The 23,936-nt window shown below is 36.4% G+C and overlaps 1 protein-coding gene across 1 annotated transcript; it reads right to left on the bottom strand.

Annotated features, from left to right (window-relative positions):
• Positions 1–17: 17 nt before the first annotated feature.
• On the bottom strand, positions 18–11,252 carry mapk13 (mitogen-activated protein kinase 13). Its single transcript, XM_084138593.1, has 12 exons — positions 10,866–11,252; positions 9,530–9,659; positions 9,154–9,212; positions 8,733–8,838; positions 7,429–7,458; positions 5,288–5,335; positions 5,098–5,212; positions 3,603–3,674; positions 3,007–3,086; positions 2,675–2,753; positions 464–637; positions 18–368 (listed from the first exon to the last, which is right to left on the bottom strand). The coding sequence occupies exons 1-12, from the start codon at positions 10,976–10,978 to the stop codon at positions 277–279; spliced, it is 1,098 nt and encodes a 365-aa protein (XP_083994719.1). The 5' UTR covers positions 10,979–11,252; the 3' UTR covers positions 18–276.
• Between the last annotated feature and the right edge of the window lie 12,684 nt (positions 11,253–23,936).

Below are 23,936 nucleotides of genomic sequence, written 5' to 3' on the forward strand. Positions count from 1 at the left end.
AAAGAATAAGAACATCATTTAGCAGAATGAAAATTTTAGTTTGTTTTGCTCCCCACACAAAGCTATCATACAACTTTACATTACCACAGTTGTCACTAAAAATAAAAAGCTCATTCACCAGAAGCCAGATATCCCACTGTCCAAAAGGAGTTGCTTATTGTACAATATACTGCTATTCATATATATTTTTAAGGAGTGAATAAACATTCTAAATTGTTTCAAGGCGGAGACTAAATCGCATAATTGCAATACAGTACAGCGTTAATGTCAGACCCTCTAACACTGTGAGGACATTGTGAGTGTGTTTCTTCTCTTTGAATCTCTTCTTGGGAAAGGAACAAAGCTCCTCACTTCTTTAAATGATAATCCTGTGAAAAAAATAGTCATGTTACATTTGCATACACAATTTATGTCACTATAAAGTACAGCGGCCATAACTATCTGTGTAATATATGTTGCTCACGTTTCCACTCTTCTAAGGGCATTGTGGCATTGTCGTAGCTGTCATCGTACGACGTGGGCTCTGGCCAGTCCTCTGGGTCCCTCAGGCCATCAAAATAACTGTGAGCCAAGGCACCATCAGCAGTGAGACGAGCGTCAGCATCTAGCACCAGCATCTTCTCAAGCATCTCTACCGCTGAGGTTAGTTACAGTGGCAATGTGGGACACAATGTGTCAGAAACAAAGTGGCAGCATTAGAATAGCAAGAGCTGATACATGTATTATTATGTGAGCATTATTGTATTAGTACAGGGCAGGCTGAGCTATTGTTTGACAATAAAGTGCATTAGTGCCCGTCCACTTTTTCAACGGCGTCTGGTGTTCCGGAAGTATTTTGTCTATTCATTTCTTCCATAGGGATTTCAAAACAGTCTTTGTTAAAGCGTTATATGCCATGAACCAAGCCAACCAGCTACGAGGTGATTATAACATTAAAAGCTTTGCTTTGAAGCATTTGAAAATCGGACAAAAATACAAAAGGTACAAGACTCAGTACGTAAAGGATTAGTTAACTTCAGAATAAACATTTTCTGATAATTTACTCACCCCCACGTCATCCAAGATGTTCATGTCTGTCTTTTAAGTTTTTTGAGGAAAACATTGCAGGATTTTTCTCCATATAGTGGACTTTAATGGTGTACAACGGCTTGAAGGTCCAAATTGCAGTTTCAATGCATTTTCAAAGGGCTCTACACGATCCCAGCCGAGGAATAAGGGTCTTATCTAGCAAAACAATCGGTCATTTAAAAAAATAAAATATATATACAAATACTTTTTAACCACAAATACTCGTCTTGCACTAGCTCTGCAATGCGCCACACATTACGTAATCACGTTGAAAGGTCACGAATGTTCCGGTTCAAAAAGATAGGGTATGATCGTCCGACATCGTTGTTTTACCTTTTATTTATACCTTTTTTTTTGTAAATGGCGTTTGACTTAGTCTTAGTTGCACGTTCACTTTGTAAACACTAGGTCGGTACTTCCGCCTACGTCACAGGTGACCTTTCAATGTGATTATGTAATGCGTGGCGCATCGCAGAGCTAGTGCAAGACGAGCATTTGTGGTTAAAAAGTATATAAATGCTTTTCTTTTTTTTTTATAGAAAATGACAGATCGTTTCGCTAGATAAGACCATTATTCCTCGGCTAGGATCGTGTAGAGCCCTTTGAAGCTGCACTGAAAATGCAATTTGGACCTTCAAACCATTGTACACCATTGAAGTCCACTATATGGAGAAAAATCCTGAATTTTTTTCCTAAAAAACCTTCATTTCTTTTCGACTGAAGAAAGAAAGACATGAACATCTTGGATGATGTGGGGGTGAGTAAATGATCAGGAAATTTGAATTCTGAAGTGAACTAATCCTTTAATGGCTTTAGCAAATAGTGATCGTTTCGACTCACTGATTGGTGGAATTTTCTGTATTATGGGTAATGTATTAATGTAGATTAAGAACCTCATAGTTCACAGTAAGTCTGTCTTTAAAGGTTAATAAGTTATCAATAAAAATCAATTTCCCTATGGAGTAACTGAATGGAGTTTTTAAACTCGACAGTTGCACTCTATAGTTATTTTGTCATTTTCTTTATCCTTTATTAGGGCTAGTCAGGTCTAATTAAGCTTGGTTTAAGGTACTAGAATATGCCAGTATAACATTAGAGTCAAGTTTTAAAACACATCATGGTCATCATTAGTTCATAATACCCAATGCATTAACTAATGTTAACTAATTGTAAGGTGTTACCAAATCTATAAATATCTGCAGAGCTAACAAAACTTGTTACAGAAAATGTAACATTGAATAATGTCATTAAATTGTTTGGCTGACATTTCATATTTTGTTTGGGATGCCTATCAAATTCCAAGTTGCAATATATAACTAATCTTGAAGTTTCCGCTGCTGTGAAATAGTGCAGAATATGTGTGGCCATATATTCTGGTGACATTGTACCTGAAGTTTGGTGTAAAAATGTAAAAACTTGCTTAAATTGCTCTGTTGCAATTGCTCCAGCATCTTGTCATTTTTGTCAGAAATAATGATGCACCACATTGACAGGTAGTAACTATGCAGTCAAACTAAATCATAAGTTTTACACTGAAAAAAGTATCTTGCTAAGCATGAAATGTGGCAACATGACAAAGGAGTAATTTTATTGGGGTATTACTTACCTTTTTTACTGGCTCTGGGAAACAATGTAGAGAAATCTTTGCGTGGGTAGTGGGGAAGGGATCTGATATAGCTCTTAGCCTATTTAACAGCAGTGAAGAGATATTGACATTTATCAAGATCGGGGATGACAGCTGAGCACAGAAGCTACAGCAACTGTCACACAATATGATTCAAATTGAAAATTTCCCCCAAAATATTCAAGACCATCTTATTTCGCATCGCATTAGCAATTCACTCCGAGTTGCATCAGAGATCAGTCACACATTTAATCAAAATCCAGACACACCACGTATTAAATATACTATCTTTGGTTGAATTGAAAATGTCTTACCTCTGGGCTTTCCAGTTTCTCAATAAATTCTGGACCTGGTGTTCCTGTTACTTTCATTATCTGAGTCAACTGATCCATGTCTGAATGTCAAAAGTTAAAGGCAATGCACAGCATGTCATTTCCAACTCCAAGTTATTTCTGTTCTTGACAAGCAAGACAAAAGGGAATAAGTGAGCACAGCATTTCTAAATGCAATCACAATTAACTAAATGACAGTGCCTGTATGTCAGTGAAATTTAAGAAACAGAATGTTAAAAGGATAGTTCATCCAAAAAAATGAAAATGATTTCAAACCTGTATGCTGTTATATTTAAAATATTCTATAAAGTTGAATATTTGAAGAGCTACACAATGATTTATATATATATATATATATATATATATATATATATATATATATATATATATATATATATATATATATATATATATAAAAAACAAAACAAATGTAACAACATATAGGTTTGGAAGGACATGAGTAAATAATGTCAGACCTTAATTGATGGATGAACTATTCCTTTAAAATATCTTTAATCTAGCCCTCAGAATGTGGTCATTTAGTAAAAAAATTAGGCAAAGTGAATACTGAAGGATACAGTCTTTTCCTTTAAAGAGTGTTTTTCCATTGAACATTTCACCCATGATGCACCCAACAGACCAGATGTCCACTAGAAAGGAGGAAAAAGGCAACAATCACAAATATTGAACTATGATAATTATTTCAACCACCAGTCCTTAAAAGAATGCAAACCATTTGACATACTATACATTCACGCAGCAATACTGAACTCAGCAATATAGTATTGATCTTAGTAATAAAAATAATCAGAGCACATTCAGACTAACTGGCAATTAAAGACTGATATCTACATTAAGTGTTATAATTATTTAGCAAACGTAACTACACATATTTTAGCACAGTAAATATGAATGTTATCCCATTAATATTCATGTGAAAAAGAGATATACACGGAGTTCTAAACTAACGGTTAGGAGGAGCTTGTTTATCGAGTTCTGTCAGTCCCAACATAAGAGCACATATATGTGTAGTAATATCACAGGTGACTGAGTTCAGTACTTAGACAGCAATCCCACAGCCAGCAAATGCAGAAACATTTGACTTTTTATTAATTACAATTCATTACCATATGTTAAATACATTTAATGGCATTTTAATTCATACATTTTTTTGTAAATAGTAAATACAAGAAAAAAGCCAGTCAATCAATTCAATATTCTATGAATCTTAAGAAGATTGGTAAAGATTTACATTTGTAAGATTTAAATTTGTTAGAAATAAATTCTATGCATTTAACTAGGTGTCCATATGTTGATATTGCATGTCTATCCAAACAATTCTGTGTTAGAACTACAGTAGTGGCCAAAAGTGAAGTTATAATGATCCTACAACTTTGATTAAACCATTAAAATATGGGGAAACATTTGATATTTTTTTTAATATTTTAAACATAAGGAAATAACAAAACACTTAACTTGGTTAAGGTATTCATCTGAAAATTATTTGGCAAAAAAGGCAAACTAAAAAAAGAGGTTTTATTTTATTTTGAAAAAAATGCATAGAAAAACAAAAAAACTCACAGGAAAATATATTGACTACAAATATAATCACTTCTTAACATTTGGATGGTTACCTCTCGTTTAAGCATGTGTTCATAATTTCTTTGTATGATAGCTTTGCCAAAAATTGTCCACACAATTTGGCATGTTTCATTGCGTTATCACAACAACAAAACAACAAGTGACTCCCAGCACAACTATGCAATATGCTTACAAATGCTTGGAATAAAGGATGTAAATGTAAATTTGCCTAGGCTGGAGATCACTTCTGGCCACTATTGTTTACCTATGAATCCTAATGAGAGAATGCTATAAATGCTCATATAGACCTATAGAGGTGCTATTGGACAGCTTTCAAGAAACTAACTGGACTATACCAGATGACTGAATCAATAATTAATTATTTACCTCATAATTTATGAACAATTGTTTTTCCTAATCTGAAACACCTGAGTAACTCTTGTTAATAATTTGAGTAGCAATATACATCTTAAAGAATGACAAACATCTTGCCTGTCTGAGTGTAGTGCATCCAGTTTAGAATGACCTCAGGGGCCCGGTACCACCGCGTCACGACATAACCTGTCATCTCCGCTTCCGCATGACGCGCCAGGCCAAAATCCAATATCTGCAGCCAGAGCAAAGGAAAGTGTTACTGTCAACTGTCTTTTCTCTTTTATGGTAAAAGAATGGTGGCACAGACCTTCAGCTCACAGTCTTGGTTCACAGCCAGGTTTCCTGGTTTGAGGTCCTGCAATGCAGAAAGGTGTTAATCTTCCTACAAAGACATTGTTCTTAAACAATCACAAAAGATCATAGTGGGTTTCTTAAGAAATCTTTAATCTGAATTGCACAAGCTGTATTTTTCACATTCAAAGTGAAAAAGCTGGGCAGCTTCAAACAGTTCTAAGCATGTACAGGCACTGCCTCACTTAACAGGAAACCACCGTGATTAACTCGTAGGACAATGCACAATAGGAAAGCTCACCCAAAGCAAAAAGCCTTGAACTCACTGATATTAATAGAATTAGAGACACAATAAAGTACATTTCTAGCCTGGAAATCCAGACCTAAATCTGAAAGATTAATGGTCTGGCGTCGACTAATGAAAATCGGCCAGCTCGAGGGGCGGCACCAAGCATGCATTTGAAAATCTCACTGCACGCAATTGGATAACACTACGACCAATCACAACATGCCCATGCTTAGCTACCAGCGGAGCTAACTGGTAGATTAGACTCTTGCCGTATCCGGTCGGCAAAACAGCAAAAACGCCCTTCTTGCAGAGGAACGATTCGAGTGCCGTCTTCTGTTCCTCTTTTAGATAAAAAGTCAAGTCTAACTCGTTCATTGTAGCGGCCAAAGCCGTTTCAAACAACTGGTGTTCATCCATAGGCATCTTGCAATGTTTACTAATGACTTCGACGTCACAGCGCTGTCGTCAGCTTGCCTCTGGCCCGCCTATATCAGATAACCCGATGTGATTGGTGCAGCTCAGATCGAGGGGCATATTTAATGAGCATCATTACTCGACACCAGAGTAAACTCGCTGAGCAAATTCAACTTGTGCTCTCGCGAGAACTCTGGATTTCCAGGGTAGTACATTTCAAAACTCGCATGTTTAGGTAATGTAATCAGACTACTTTTTGAATACAGTTAGATTACTTCAACATTACGTTTAGTCGTAACTTGTTTATTACATAGATTTGAATAAGATAATTTTGTTTTATAGAAGATTATGTTGAAAATTTGTCATCAACAAATTGAAGTGCATTAAACATTACATTATGTCAGGGTTTCCCAAACTGGAGTTTGCGAAGGAACTGCAGGGGGTTCGTAAGTTGAAGAAAAGGTCATAATTAATTAATTCATAAAAATGTAACATTTTAAAACAATCGAAATACAACACAAAAAAGATTAAATATTTTATTTGTTATGCTGTATGGCCTCTGACTTATGTATATTCAGAAAGTCTTATAGTATTGGGGAATTGCACGAGCAATAGGCTGTTTTTGAAAGGACAATTTAAATGATAGAAAAGAAGAATTAGTGAGAATCAAATTATGAATAAATTACTGCCATTTTATGAATATCAAGCAATCATGTAATCAATAAAAATGCAACAGTAGTCTGATTATGCGTATTTTAAAATGTAATGTAATCTAATTACAAGGAAATGATTACATATAATCAGTTGCTATCCAGCGCTGTTCACTGTTTATTAATTTTTTTACTGTATTTACTGTACTGTATATATTTTTGTAACCAAATACCTTGTTGTCTTGGTGAGCATAAGAACCTTCTTTCAAAAACATTTTAAAAAGTCTGAACAGTAGGGTTATATGCCAATTTTAATAATCCAGTTAATTAAATGTTTTACAAAAAAATGTTTTGTATAAATTAATTTACTTTTCTTTATTTGGAATTTTGACCCCCCAAAAATAGATTATTCATAATCAATGAACAAAAACACAGCTTCACATTACATAGAGTTAAGAACATGACTCAAAACAGCAATACATTATATTAAAACTAATAGGATGAGACATGACTGAAGCTGTTGTAAAATAGTTATTAAAAAAAATATAAATTATATTTATTACTCTTCAAATGAGAGGGATCTTCTCAGATTCGAGGAGGTGTAGTTAATGGCTGTTGGTAGTCCACTGATCAATACATATTAGCGAATTAGCTGCAAGTGAATGTAATTCATGGAGATGAAAACTCCCCCATGGAGCGAAGGGCTACAACGATCCCAAGAGATGCCATGTGCCTTTAATTCAGCAATGTGTGGAAATGATAATTATGAGCAGATGCTGTTTATTCACTGCCAGTCTCACTTACTCTGTGAATGATGCCAGCACCATGAATGTACTGTGGAGTGGAGAAAAAGGGACAGAGAGAAAAAAGAAATCAGTATTATGATATTTTTCACAGTGTTATGTTTTAGTATTTGATTAAACTAATAGGATTGATCAGAAAGACTGTATTAACATTCCCTCTGGCAATGATCCGAAACCCAAAGTATACTTCTGTTTTTACACATACATACAATTCACTGAACGCAACCAGAACAATTTTTCCTAACCAAGCATGCAATGTACACTTTGTTCACACACACACACACACACTATCATATCAAGTATACTTTGAAAGGCTATGCATTTGACCCTATGCATACGCTGAACGTTGGCATCAAAACTGACGTTTACTATGTTAAGTGCATGTCTGGTTTTCTGCAGTATTACTGCTTTGCATTAATTAAAGCGTTTGCAGGTGGATACGTTTCTTTTCTGACCTAGCGAATGCCTGATGTGATTTACAAGTGCCAAATATTTGGTCTTTTTTCTCAAACATTCATTTACTTTACTATTGTGAGACATTTAGTCAACAGGAAACTGCATTCGCAACAATTTTTTACTTCCATAATGTGATTCTTGCAAAAGGGAAAATGGAAGAAGCAAAACTGCAAATCATCAGGAATTTAAAGGATTGTGGTTGTTTTGGAGGGGGAGCAATTTCTCTTTTTTTTTTAGAGTAAATCCACAAGTAAATCCACAAACACGTTTGGGGTTGGTAAGATTTTTTTTAAATGATTTTAGAAGTCTCTTATTCTCACCAAGGCTGAATTTATTTGATCAAAAATACAGTAAAATCAGTAATATTGTGAAATATTATTACAATATATTTTAAAATGTAATTCATGATGAAAAAGCTTAATCAGCAGCCACATGATCGATCAGAAATCATTCTAATACGATGATTTGGTGCTTAATAAACATTTCATAGTATTGTCAACACAGTTGACTGTTGTGCTGCTTGCTTAACATCTTTGTGGAAACCATGATACATTTTTTTCAGGATTCACTAATGAATAGAAAGTTCAAAAGAAAATAATTTATATTATAATAGAAATCATAACATTATAAATCCCTTTACTGTCTCTTTTGATCAATTTAATGGATTCTTGCTGAATAAAAGTATAGATTTCTTTTTAAAAAAATCTTACTGACCCCAAACCTTTGAACGGAATTGCATTAACACGGCATTTTCATTTTCCATGCGAGGAGAAACTATTGGAAACTTGTTGCATCATGCCTGGTTAGGAAAATTTGGCCTCTCTATGTGAGATGTTATTTCGTTTTAACCTTTAGTCCGCACAGCATCTGATAGACCAGGAACTGGATCCGGTCTTCTGTAAGGATGCCCTTGACTTTAGAGAGATCTGTGTACATGTACGGCATCACCAGGTAGCTAAAACAGAAAGGAATTGCTTATTTCTCTTTTTATTTAAGGAACAGTTCACCCAAAAAATAAATCCTGTCATTATATAATGACCACCATGTTGTCTCAAACCCATAAGCAGTTATTCTCTCCATTAGAAAAGGATCTTCATGCAGCTCTTTTACATCAGACTGAAATTAAAGTCACTATGAACTGTCGTTTTATTAAAAAAAGAGATAAAGGTTGAGTAAATAAAGACAGATTTTTTATTTATGGCTGAACTATTTCTTTAAATCTGTCTCAGGACATATGGATTTCACATACACAGGCCTCATAAAGACTTACAAGTCTTGGAAGTTGTCCATTCTGGAGGCAGGAGTGAAGACGTCTAGCAGGCCTATTACCTTGGGTTAGACAGCAAAAAGGCATGAAGTGAGTCACTGTCTTTTCAAGACATCATAATGGTGTTAGATGGACTGAATAAGGCTGCCTGGGCTTCAGTGTTCTGTGTATCTTTTAGATACTAATATAATACACAGTTTATGACACTGCAATCAATCATCATTGTCTCCAGGCGCCATAAGTATACTGTACTGTGCACACACACACACACACAGCCCACTAAGCTAAACATTTGATACTCGCACCATTCTCAACTCGCACTAACAATGAAAGCAACAAGATCTGACCTCGAGGCATGTCAGGTATAGACGACACTTACATTTTCATGCTTCATATGCTTGAGTAGCCTCAGTTCACGATAGGCTCTCTTTGCGAAGATCTCCGACTGAAAGGGTCGGTGCAGCTTCTTGATGGCCACCTTCTCTTTGGTTTTATTGTTGATGGCCGAGCTAAGATAGGGAGAACAATCACTATCATGCCCAAACATTATGAACTGAGGTTAATGTTTCAAGAAGCAACAATAACAGATTCAGGAACTGATACAGAAAGTGCGATTTTCAAATAAGAAACTACACAAGCACGTTTTCTGATACAATCCACACACACTGCTTTGCTGCAAAGACTAAGTTGTCAGAGCATGTGGGTTTCATAGTCGCCCACTTTCACCAGAGTTTGATCTAACAGCAGTTGTGAAGGTTTTGTGGCATCAAACCCTCAACAGGAAATGTCAATGCTGCTGGGATAGATAATTTCATGACTAATTTTAGCAATAATGTGAATGCCATAGTAAATGCACAATACAGTAGCACAGATGAACATAAATGTCCATAGCAAAAGGCCTGCAAAATTAGGAATGCATGATACATTGGTGACATCAGTAGCAATGTCAGCCCATTTGTCCATTACCGGATGTGGAAAATTTCCAACTAGAGTAAAAAAAAAGAGTTTTAAAACTTCAAAACATCCAGTTTCATTCATCTTTTCAACTGCACAGTGCATTTGACACCTGGCTTCCACTTGAAACATGTGATTTCACTTAAATCACGTTTAAAAACAGTCTAAACAAAATAGAGTTCTACCATATCAGTTTTCATTCAAAACAAAATTATAATTGGCTATCATATCAGGCCAATGTTTAATTTCAGACTGCCCCGACATATGTGCATGTGTAACTCCACACAATATTTTATAAGTTGCTCAATTAGGATTTAAGCTACAACCAGGTTATAGGAAGTTCTGCACAAAATTACAGTACCAGGATTAGTATCTTTTTAAATTCCCCAAGTTATTATTCACAAGATAATAGAAGTTAACCCATTCATTAAGTAATGGGACATTGTTGTTGTGTTACCCTATAAACCCATGCTTTTGCTAGTAAACATTCACTAGATACTATGGTAGTACTTATTATTAACTATTTAGTAATGTGTAACTAAAGATGACGCATGGAATACTTGCCAGTATTAGGATAGTGACTAGTAGCAAGTATTAATGACTAATAGAATTAATAATAGTCACTATGAATGCTATCAAAATAGCAGTTTGTTGAAAGCAATGAATGCTAATGCGGCTTGCCAATCTTCATGCATGTGATAACCTGTTGAGATGCAGTTCATGTGCGGCTACCTGTCTGCCAGGAACTTAACGTTACTCACCACACGCTGCCATAAGCTCCAGTTCCGATCTGCTTCAAGCAAATGTACTTTTCCGGAACTTCCCATACCGTACTGTTGATCTCCTCTCGATTGAATTCCACCCGTGACTCCATTTAGCTGTGAAGGAAAACAGGCAGAAATCAAACGTTCACCGCGCACACAGCGACTCCTACGCGATATTCTGCATTCGAGCTCCAAAAGGTCACTGCGTAGGAACGATTCTGTTTCACACCAAAATAAAACGGCCGTTTATCTGGTTCTATGTAGTGCGGAGCAGCCGCGGAATCGACGTTTTAAAGCACGATCCATTCGAAACTTTGAAAAGCTCGCTGTAATCGAACGCGCTGAGATCTGTCTGACGTTGACGTCATGATCCCCGCACACGACACGCCCACTTCCGAATTCAAGCAACTGCAGCTTTGATTGACACACTGCTGCTCACCTTCATGTAAACACATATCTGGGTTGTTCAGTTGCTTAACACCATAGGGTTAGCAGCACGTGTTAGCGTAAAAAAAAATATCGCAAATTCTTAAAATATAAGTAAATAAATGACATTTGTTATCCTCAGACTGTCCCTCTGCTCTATGATTGACACTGATGATTGATCATATAATCATATAAACTCTTTTGAAGTATCTCCCGTGTTCTCTGAAATGATTCTTTGTAATAAAATATTAACATAAAACCGAATTAAAAGTATGATTTAAAGATAAATTAACTAAATTAATAAATATGATTTTTTTTTTACAACAGAAATGAATCTACGCTGAACTTACTTAAAGGGATAGTTCACCCAAAAATGAAAATTAGCCCATGATTTACTCACCCTCAAGTAATCCTAGGGCATATATGACATTCTTCTTTCAGACGAATACAATCAGAGTTATATAAAAAAAAATATATCCTGGCTCTTCCAAGCTTTATAATGGCAGTGAATGGCCGTTTCTGTTTTGAAGTCCATAAAAGTGCATCTATCCATCATAAAAGTAATCCTCACGGCTCTGGGGGGTTAATAAAGGCCTTCTGAAGCGAAGCGATGCGTTTGTGTAAGAAAAATATCCATATTTAACACTTTATAAAGTAAAATAACTCACTTCCGACCAAACGAAGATACGGATAATACGCCGCATTACTCCACTTACACCTGCGAGTAATGCGACGTACTTCTGATATTTACGCTACGCCATGACGCACTACGCTACTTCCGACGTTACAAGTTGCTTAAGTTGCGGTTTAGGCGTAAGTGGAATCCGTATGTTCGTTTGGCCAGAGCTAGTTATTTTACTTTATAAAGTTTTTAATATGAATGTCATATACACCTAGGATGACTTGAGGGTGAGTAAATCATGGGCTAACGAGAGAAATTGACAATGAAAGCCGAGGAGACTTACAGACTGTAAGTTAATGAGTTGATTTATCCACATTTTAATGAATGCTCTCGTTCATAGAGATTTTTAGGCTTTTTAGGTTGGGTAGAATCTGCAATCTCTGACTCTGTTTGTTTGCTGCAATAGCTGCAATACGCTGTGTTTCCTGCCAACTGGCATCCTGGGGTGTCGAAATACTATTGGGTTAACTGGCAGTGGGCGAGATCACACAAACAAAAACAAAAACAGACATTCCAACACGGAACTCAAGTTTCAAAGTAAAATAACTGGCTCTAGAAGTGTTTTTCAGAGAAATGAGTATGTGATCTCAGCATGTTTCCTAAATATCTGCAAACATATTATGGCATTTGTATGCTTTAGTAGAGTGAAAAAGTTACATACAGCAGCACCTTTAAGCTGGACAATGACACTATTTTCTTCTATAGCTGCTGTGCAGCCAAAACTAACTTTGTTGCATTATTTTCCTGTTGTCACTGTAAAGCTGCTTTGAAACAATCTTGTAAGAAGCACTATGTATAAATAAAGGTGACTTGACTTGATTTTTAGGCTCTTTCCTTTACAGTTTTATAAATGCATTTGAGGGGAAACTACAAATTGATATTTGAGAAATTCAGCAAAAAAAAGAAAAATAATGAATCAGTTAAAAACTGACGTGTAGTTAAAAGTGAAATAGTTAAAATTATGTTTTGATATTTTTTCTAAGAAGAAATGCATATTATTTATTCAAAAGCAAATCTGTGAGGCTCAAATTCACCCGTGGGACATCAGCAGATATTCGGCCTGGCTGTAATGGAAACTGACATGTCCTATTGGTATATCAGGACGGACGGTTATACCAATGTGATTGATAGTACAGTAAAGGTTATAGTGAGCCATCACAAAATTAAATGCAGTAGAGAATCTGGGAGTAGTATCTCTTGGATGTTCCCTCTGGGGCATATACATCTCTCTACCAGTTTTACAGGCACTGAACCACTCAATTATTGGAAGGCTATAACTGTGAAAGACAAAAATAAATTCTTACAGGCTCTCCACTGGCCCATAAATGAAAGCTTATTTATTTAAACATTTGCTATCCACCAGATGGCACTGTCAGACAGTCATAATGTGAGCAACATCACAGCAGTGTAACGTTAGTCATAACGCCATCATCACAAATATATGAGTGATAAATGACCCAACTTTACTGCATTTCCCATCTTTTAGGTTGTGAACCCATGAAAACTTATAAGGTCACGAAGTTTAATAAATTAATATGCGTTGGTAGGCTATAGAAGTAATATAAAAGCATTAAAAACTAGGCTTGTCTAATAAGCCGTTATACCCGTCTAACATTTTCAGTGTCAGAGAGCTGGCTGACATGCTCTTGTAAAAATGATGAATAAAAAAGAAGTCAGTCTTTTACGGCCACGACTTCCTGTGTTGCAGTGCAGAGATAATTGGCTCATTAGCAGCAGACTGCGTTGTGGTGGGCTCTTCCTTCCTGAACTAACGGTTGTGGGGTTGTGGGGGGCTTTGGCTCTTTATAACCGATCTGAATAATCACACTGGATCTAAATGTCAGTAGTGTCACTCTATTATGTATTCATAACACGGGGGGTTTTATTTATTAAAAGATCTGGGTGGTGATGTAAACCCTAGCTAAAATACACATTTAAACCTGGATTGACACATCTGCAAATCATTTCAAATGAATACATTTAGGCAATTTTGTTTCTTGGAAAGCCTTAACAATGCACTATAATGCATTCAGAAGTCTTAATAAAACATTCAGTGTAGGTTTTAAAGGGTTTAAATCTTGCAGACTGTTTTGAAGATTTTACATATACAACAACTGGCCGATGTTGTCATAGCTTCAAATTAGAATGAATTACACCTCAGTTGAATACCTTCACTGTAAAAAATAAATAAAAAATCATATGATCAATAAGTTATGACAACATGTGTTTTTACTTTGTTTTAACTCATCAAAATAAGTTAAGCAACTTGTTTAGAAGTTACACTTCAACTCATTTTGAAGTCAGTTTAATAATTTAAAGGGTTAGTTCACCCACAAATGAAAATTATTCTATAATTTACTCACCCTCAAGCCATGGGTGTATATGACTTTCTTCTTTCAGCCAAACTACGTCCATCCGCGCGACTTTAAATTTAAAGCCAGTGAATAAAGTTGTAAATATGGATATTTTTATTGCAAAAATGCTTTGCTTTGCTTCAGAAGGCCTTTATTAACCCCCTGGAGCTGTATGGATTATTTTTTATTAATATAACTCCAATTGCCAATTGTCTGAAAGAAGAAAGTCATACATCTATGGCTTGAGGGTGAGTGGGATCATTTTCATTTTTGGGTGAACAAACCGTTTAAGTTGAAATAACTTACATTTTTAAGTACAATCGATTTGGATGTTTAAGGCAGAAACTTTGTTTACAGTGTTCTGACATCCACAATAATAATAATAATAATAATAATATATTTATTTTTTTATATTGCCTTTCAAGAACCCAAGGTCGCTTCACAAAAATAATACAAACAGTTGACAGACAAAGAGATAAGCAATCTGCTTATTATAACAATCAAACAAGCAGGAAAGCAGATGGAGACAACCAAATAATTAACATGAGAAGTTATATAATCAAAGAAAACATCAATTTCGATAAAGTAAGCATGTAACATAACAAATAAAAAAGTGGAAGACAGAGAAATAGTGAGGAAAATAATTATTTACTGAGCATGGTGAATATATAAGTTTTAAGTTGAGATTTAAAGGTCTGGAGGTTAGGGTTAGGTTATCTTTTGTTACAACAAAAGATATGAGTAGTGTTTTTGCTTCCCTTTTAAAAGCCTTTTTATTTATTCTGCAATCCTAACTATGTATTATATAGTTGCATTTAATTTGTACCCTATCAGAACAGATATGCAACACATTTTTGTGTCACGAACCAGTAAGGGACAATTTAATGTTCTGAAATTAAACTGCAGTGTATTCACCATATATTAAATTTTTATACTGTATCAAATCTTTGTCTTTTCTTCGAACAACCCAATTTACTCCACTTTCTCTCTAAAGAGAGTTTGGAGAATGGAAAAAGTGTGTCAGGTTAGTTTGCCTCTCAACTCATGAATAATTTAAATAGCATGAGATTTCATATTAGTACATATTTAGACATTTTCCGTGTTCTGTCTTAAAAGAAGGACATTGAAGATGACTGGCCGCTTGTCTATGGGGAACTGCAGTCATATAGAGGGGTTAGAACAAACAAACAAATCATTCATTATTTTCACTTGTTAAAATCCCACTTGTAATCAGATCAACAGTTCGTTCTGCGTCTTGAAAATTACACCGCTTGACTGGCATTTCTGATCCTTTTTTCAGGTCTTGCGTATTTAGATGTGATGTGAGAGAGAGTTCATTCAAAGGAAAAGCTGAGAGATGCAGGAAACAAGTATAGAGGTTATGTTGGAGTGCGTTTCAATCACCTGAGAATGCCCTGCGAAGTGGACTTCAGATGCTATTCGGTCTAGTGAGATTCCAAATCCAAGGGGGTTTTAATGCTCAGTCTGAAAGACACAGCAAACGGCATATGGAACAAGTGTATCGAAAGTAAGAGGGAAATGTACCCATCAGTCAGTGCGCTCATTAGGCTACTACATGAAATGTGGCTAAACCCCTAAATGACAACTGGTTACATAACAGTTAAGACGCATACATAAAATTAAACATTGCAACTTGAATATGCAAGGCTTCCGGTGTCAAAAACAGTCCGTTATGCTGCTTGATGTAGTTTTGTTATCATTTTATTTTGATTTATCATAGTAATCATAATAAAACTGCTTTGTAGTGCAAATTGTTTCACCAATACGGCTAATGAATCGGAAGGCTCGCAGATTTTGAAATTGATAACTTGCACGTGAATGTCCTGAATGAATCAGAGGCTGCATCCAAAATCGCATACTTCCCTACTATATAGTAGGCGAAAAACAAATACTTCAAATGCGGCCTCCAAATGGGTCCCTCGTTTCCTGGGCAATGGAGGATTAAAAAAGGTGGACCTTCACAGCCTTGTCTACCCTAGAATTCATTGCGTGCCAGTGACAATAGGATTTTTTTTGAGAGAGAAATTGCCAAATTACACTTTTAAACATAACTAAGTATAGGTTTCACCTTACTCAAATCTCCAATGATATAAATAAAAACTTTAAAGCAGTTCAAATGTTGACTTATATCTTACTAAGATGCAATTACATAGTTTATACTCTTTATTATATACAGAAATGGACAATGGTGAACATATTTAGACAGTTTGTGAACCCCGTTTTGTTTTCACACAGTTTAATAATACTTTCAAAAAAGTCGAGTACAAACATTACTGTCACACTCATCAACAGCAGCTGTCAGAGTTGATAGGTGAAAAGAACAGTCCTCTGTAGGCTAGACCGTCCCATTTAACAACGCTCAGTCCGACCTTCATGGCCTTCGAAGGATGCAGCCTCTGAATTGGGACACAGCTAATATCTCACTCATAAAGGCAATTCGCTTGTATTGTTCCTGAATGAATCAGTGCTGTTGAACAAATCGCTTGCATAAAAGAGTCAATGACTGGCTCATAAAAACAGTGGCTGCATCCAAAATCGAATTTTCTCTTGAATAGGTACTTATTTTAAATAAGCACTTTGCGAGAGCTAAAAAAATATGTTCTATATAGTATGAATGCAAACAAGTACTGCATTCGCCATGTTGTCATTATCATGTGTCCTACCAGCATCAGTTGTGTCGCTTCACTGCCGTTCACAAATCCTCTCCTGTGGCCTCATGGGATAGTAAAGTGTCCATCATAAGCACACTTCAGAATCCCGCCGGAAGAAGTAGGTCATTTGGCTACTTTTTGCCTACTCTTTTATGAGGACTGTAAATTCGGACATGCCACTCTTGTCTGATCGTTTTTCACCTACTATACAGTATAAGTATGCGATTTCAGTTGCAGCCTAAATAACACACAAATCAAGTGAAACTAGACATTTCCTGATTGGCTTGTAGGAAACCTTGAACACTGCTCAGGTACCCTATGAAGCAGAACACAGCTTATCACAAGGAAGACATTCATCCTTTCTCATGAGTCCTGGTTGCCATGTGACCATCCAGGCAGTGATTAGAAACAAATTAAAGATGTGATTTCACAAGTTCCACCTGCTTTACCGAGGAATTAATCACTGGCCTCAATCAATGATGCTATCTGGGACTGGCCGTAAAAAGACTGTGGCATGATTAATGGCGACGACCTTCTCCATGACCCAGACTCCTCTTCTCAAATCTCTCCCATTTAGATGTGACCTCAGGAATTTTGTAAGGAGCCCACAGCATGCTAATGCTACCATCCACAAGAGATCGAGCAACAGCACGCCATGGCTCACTAACTGCGCTGCTCAGTGCTGTCGGATCTCAGCATGTCCTTTTTAAGACGACAAGGCACCTTGGGAATGATGTTTCAAACATGAGAACGAGTTACTGCATCTTCATGATTCAGAGATCACGTGGAACGTTCTGTGATCCAAACCGTTCCGCTTAGCAACAGGTTTCTTGTTTTAATTCGCCTCATTTACGAGCTGATTTGCTCTGCTTTGGCGGTGTGACCTGCATGGTAAAGGCTATGTAAATGCCATTTGCCAAGTTCAGATTTCTCTTGCCTCTCGCTCTTCATTTCCTCTCATTTCACCTCCACTTCCTCCTCTGCTGGTGTTTAGTCAGTGGCAATAAAAAGGCTCCTTTTAGGGCCGAGGATAGAGATAATGAAAAGTCCCTGGTCTTGTGAATGTTTCATTTGTTTTAAAGAGATTGAAATTGGATGGCAGATGGGTAATAAGCTTTCTTTCTATTCCCCCACAGACACATGGACAGTGCACACATCCACACAATCACTCTATCTTTTCTCTTTGCAAACATACACACACATTTTTAATTATGCTTGACAGTGCCAGCGGCCCTGCTCTGTGTTACCGGTCAATGTACATTCGGGCAACAGTAAGCACTGTCATTACCATCCATTACATTAAGAGATGGGCCTGACGAGTCCTTTTTACCACACCGTTGCCAGGGTCTCTCTCTCTCTCTCTCTCTCTTTCTCATTGTATCATTGTTATAAACTCTTAATGAGACACTGTTGTGCCGCAGAGGCTGCTGCGCTGGTCATTTATGTATCTCAATTATTTATGCATGGGTTTATTTTCTCATTAATTTGCATTCATTGGGAAATTAAACACATGAGACATTTCTGGTCCTCCATTATTCGACTACAGCACTTACCCCTTTCTCTGACAGAGAATATGAAACACTCTACAAAACAAACAAAGCTATAATGAGCCAAAACTGATAAATACAGAGGGCTGAATTTCATCCAAGATCATATATGAAATGATCTGTTATGCTCAGCCAAGCTTATAAACTCAGACTGGTTTCAAAATAATGGTTTCAAAGAGTTTTCCCCGAATTCTCCATTGGTCAAACTAACTCACACCATTGGTTAAGCCAATGACAGGCTAGTGCAGATGCTCAGATTAGCGATGGAAAACCTGAAGCTTTTCGAAACGCTGAATCAATATAACCAATTGCTTTGCAAAATGATTCACTGATTCGAACACTCATAACCAGACACGCTGACGGTCTGCTGGTCAAAATGGTGTAAATGCAACAAGAACTCTACCCAAGCATACGTATAGACACCTTTTACAAACCAAATGGTTCTTCATGAAAGTGTAATCTATTAAATGTAATCTACAAATCATTATATTTGAAGTGTATGTATAATTTGTGATCTTTTAATTCTTTAACTTATTTTATGTGTTTCTAGGCAGGGCATGGCTATTTAGGTCACTGTCCCCTTAACAGGCATGTTTATTATCAAATTCATTAAAACTGTACCTACATTATAAAACTGACCCGATATCAGTCAAAACCATATGTTAAACACAGATTCACGAATTCACCAGATCTATGGCCTCTAGCTGCGGACCATCAGAATTTGAACGTTTTGAAACCAAGGTTCGAAACAGTTTGGCTGCATCCGAAATATATACAGTAGGCAATACGTGACAAAATAAGTATATCCGAATTCACAGTATACTCATAAAAGAGTAGGAAAAAAGTACCCAGAAGACCTACTACAGCGAGATTCTGAAGTGTGCATATGACAGATCCCATGAGGCCACAGGAGAGGATTTGTGAAAAGGTGTGTTCGACTTGAAGTGGCTCTGAAAATTTACTCATTACTAGCTCAGAGACAAAAAGAGCAGAGTTTTGCAGTGCAGGAGTCATGGTTTTTACACTTTTTAGGGGAATTAGCCAACAAATGTATAGTTAACTATAAATCTTTTTAATAAATCAGCTGATCCAGTTTTTGAAATCAGTCTGAATGATTCATTCAGGAATCACTCATTTGAGAAGACTTGTGTTTGCATCCATTTTGCAGCTTGAAATTTGGATGAACTATTCATGCATGGGGAAAAAACGATAAAGTAAGTTATATGTGTTTGAAAAACATGAGGGTGAGTAAATAACGACAGAATTTCTATTGGCTGGGATAATATATATATATTTTTTAAATTGCCATTTTTCTCCTCTAATCAGATCATTTAATAAAACACCTATAAAACACACACACACTGACATTATGCAGATATGAGAAGACCAGTCAGATATGACATACGTGTGTCCATCAGACGTTTGCAAATATTTGTCTGTACCTAAATATAATGTATATGTGCGTTTTTATTTTCGGATGGGCATTCAGATGTCTATGTTTCTGATTGAGTGAATGTGGGCGCCGCATGTCACTATATATTAAAGTCAGTAAAAAAAAAATAATGTGTTACTCACGCCTGTCATCCCCCAGCCGGCTACGGACCGTTAAGTGACAGTGATGTTCCATGCCTAAAACTGGGGCCCAGGAGGCCAGCACCTGTAAGAGAGAGACAGGGACAGAGATAGAAAGAGACCCTTCCTGTCGTCCGTCCCAATCGTCAGGTCCTTGACTTCATGCCTCACTTCTGACCTGGGAGAAGGTACATTTGACCTACAAGTAGGGTTATATAGCTAAAATTCAAGTTGACTTTGATGCAGACTTGATATTCTCAGTGCCTCATCCCATTTTGCTAAAAAATTAATGCACTGAATCAGTATTGCTAAAATGCTTTGGGACAGGTCACTTTCAGCAAGTTTTAATGCAAGTAAATGATCAGTAATCAAATAAGTAGCCAACCTGGACAAGTTTAATGTCGAGCCGTGCTTTTTGATTGTGCTCAAAGTGCTTTTAACTGCCAGTGCAAATACAAAACCTAATGGTTCTGTGATTCTTCTAAATAGCACTATTGATTACTTCTACTTTCTTCTCAGCTACTTCCCGTCTGACTCACTCAGTTCTTATATATATATATATATATATATATATATATATATATATACACACATACAGTACTGGTCAAAAGTTTGGAAACATTACCATTTTTAATGTTTTTGAAAGAAGTCTCTCATGCTCATCAAGTCTGCATTTATTTGATCAAAAATACAGAAAAAAACTGTAATATTATTAAATATTATTACAACTTAAAAAAAGGTTTTCTATTTTAATATACTTTAAAATATAATTTATTTAAGTGATGCAAAGCTGAATTTTCAGTATCATTACTCACATGAACCTTCAGAAATCATTCTAATATGCTGATTTATTATCAATGTTGGAATCAGTTGTGCTGCTTATCACTCCATATAAACTATAAACTGGCACTGCATGTTTTATGTATATAAAATACATATATAATATATAAATATATAATGATGCATGCTAAAATGTATTTAGTCAATACCTCTTTTTTTCTATATAAAGATGTTTATGAGTTTATGGAAATAATTGCTATGTAACCGTATAAAAATGTACTGACCTAGAAGTCACAATAAAATATTTAAATTAAATACATAAATATATAAAAGGGTTCACTTGGACTTGGTGTTTCATTTGACACCTGACTTAGGCATATGACATATGACATTAGGCAAGCATATTACAAGCATATGCTGTTTTTGCAACATGTTTTTTTAAAAAGCAACTGGCAGTAACAGAAATTCGAATATACATATGAATAAAAGATTACCGGTGAATGTTGGAACTTTAAAACTGTGATGTGGGAGGGAAGGTGATGTTTTCCTTAATGAGAGAAACGCTGATTGCTATGTGTTAAAAAAGAAGTGAAGAACAAAGACTTTGCTTGTGTTTTATAGTTCACAGTTTTTTTCTGTTTGTCACGTTTGGGGTGCAAATTAGCACTCACAACCCTGTTTAATGTCACACCTATAACAAAGTGCCTGCATTATGTACACACAAACAGATACAGATACACACACACACACACACACACACACACACGCACGCACGCACGCGCACACACACACACACACACACACACACACACACACAAATGGAGGAAGAGAGAATTACAATAATGTGGTTCTTGCACATTACTCTTGAGTTACTGGCTTCTGCAATACGTTTAATGTGACATATTACGTTGTCAAGGCAGACTCTTAAAAGCATTTCCTAATACTGCTAGCATTATACAGAACCTATTCTAAGAACTAAGAATTCTAAGAAAAAAGGGCTTGTTTTTGCTTTAATACAAGCACAACTATACTGACATCATTTGACATATACAGAGAAGACCAGAGTAAAGAAATGAGTACTGAAATGTAAAGATATGGGTTTATATATCTCAGATGAATAAATGTCACTTAAAGGCGCAATCACCCTAAGGAAATGCCAAATTGATTAAATACTGAAAACTTGTTGACCATTTGCTGTCATGGTTATTTTAAATAACTAATTTAAAATATCTTACTCAAAAACATAGTGACAAATGTTACCATATCACTATTGTCCCTGCATTTACACTATATCACTATAGCCAACTGTGGGCATTTTTTGTTCCTTTATATTAACATGATTTTTATTCAAATCAAGACTTTTTTTTTCTTCCATTTTTACACAGATGATTTATATATATACATATATATATATTATGAGGGGCCGTACAAGCCAAAATCCATTATTCTACTCTCACACACATACATTCTCCTTTCACACACACACATTCTCCTTTCACATACATACATTTCTACTCTCTCTCACACACACACATTCTCATTCATATGTATATATGTACATATATATATATACATACACATATACACCTATATATATACAGTGAGGAAAATAAGTATTTGAACACCCTGCTATTTTGCAAGTTCTCCCACTTAGAAATCATGGAGGGGTCTGAAATTGTCATCGTAGGTGCATGTCCACTGTGAGAGACATAATCTAAAAAAAAAATCCAGAAATCACAATGTATGATTTTTGAACTATTTATTTGTATGATACAGCTGCAAATAAGTATTTGAACACCTGAGAAAATCAATGTTAATATTTGGTACAGTAGCCTTTGTTTGCAAGAGGTCAAACGTTTCCTGTAGTTTTTCACCAGGTTTGCACACACTGCAGGAGGGATTTTGGCCCACTCCTCCACACAGATCTTCTCTAGATCAGTCAGGTTTCTGGGCTGTCGCTGAGAAACACGGAGTTTGAACTCCCTCCAAAGATTCTCTATTGGGTTTAGGTCTGGAGACTGGCTAGGCCACGCCAGAACCTTGATATGCTTCTTACAGAGCCACTCCTTGGTTATCCTGGCTGTGTGCTTCGGGTCATTGTCATGTTGGAAGACCCAGCCTCGACCCATCTTCAATGCTCTAACTGAGGGAAGGAGGTTGATCCCCAAAATCTCGCAATACATGGCCCCGGTCATCCTCTCCTTAATACAGTGCAGTCGCCCTGTCCCATGTGCAGAAAAATACCCCCAAAGCATGATGCTACCACCCCCATGCTTCACAGTAGGGATGGTGTTCTTGGGATGGTACTCATCATTCTTCTTCCTCCAAACACGTTTAGTGGAATTATGACCAAAAACTTCTATTTTGGTCTCATCTGGCCACATGACTTTCTCCCATGACTCCTCTGGATCATCCAAATGGTCATTGGCAAACTTAAGACGGGCCTTGACATGTGCTGGTTTAAGCAGGGGAACCTTCCGTGCCATGCATGATTTCAAACCATGACGTAGTGTATTACCAACAGTAACCTTGGAAACGGTGGTCCCAGCTCTTTTCAGGTCATTGACCAGCTCCTCCCGTGTAGTTCTGGGCTGATTTCTCACCTTTCTTAGGATCATTGAGACCCCACGAGGTGAGATCTTGCATGGAGCCCCAGTCCGAGGGAGATTGACAGTCATGTTTAGCTTCTTCCATTTTCTAATGATTGCTCCAACAGTGGACCTTTTTTCACCAAGCTGCTTGGCAATTTCCCCGTAGCCCTTTCCAGCCTTGTGGAGGTGTACAATTTTGTCTCTAGTGTCTTTGGACAGCTCTTTGGTCTTGGCCATGTTAGTAGTTGGATTCTTACTGATTGTATGGGGTGGACAGGTGTCTTTATGCAGCTAACGACCTCAAACAGGTGCATCTAATTTAGGATAATAAATGGAGTGGAGGTGGACATTTTAAAGGCAGACTAACAGGTCTTTGAGGGTCAGAATTCTAGCTGATAGACAGGTGTTCAAATACTTATTTGCAGCTGTATCATACAAATAAAT

This window comes from Abramis brama (genome assembly GCF_963993115.1).
Source record: "Abramis brama genome assembly, chromosome: 16".
NCBI lineage: Eukaryota > Metazoa > Chordata > Actinopteri > Cypriniformes > Leuciscidae > Abramis > Abramis brama.

Excerpts from the sequence above, each read along its gene's own strand:
- mapk13 (XM_084138593.1), bottom strand. The coding sequence starts at position 10,978 with ATGGAGTCACGGGTGGAATTCAATCGAGAGGAGATCAACAGTACGGTA. Across the intron at positions 8,839-9,153 it reads ATGGACAACTTCCAAGACTT|CTACCTGGTGATGCCGTACA; the intron begins GTAAGTCTTTAT and ends TTTCTGTTTTAG. Across the intron at positions 638-2,674 it reads TCCCAGAGCCAGTAAAAAAG|CGGTAGAGATGCTTGAGAAG; the intron begins GTAAGTAATACC and ends AACTAACCTCAG.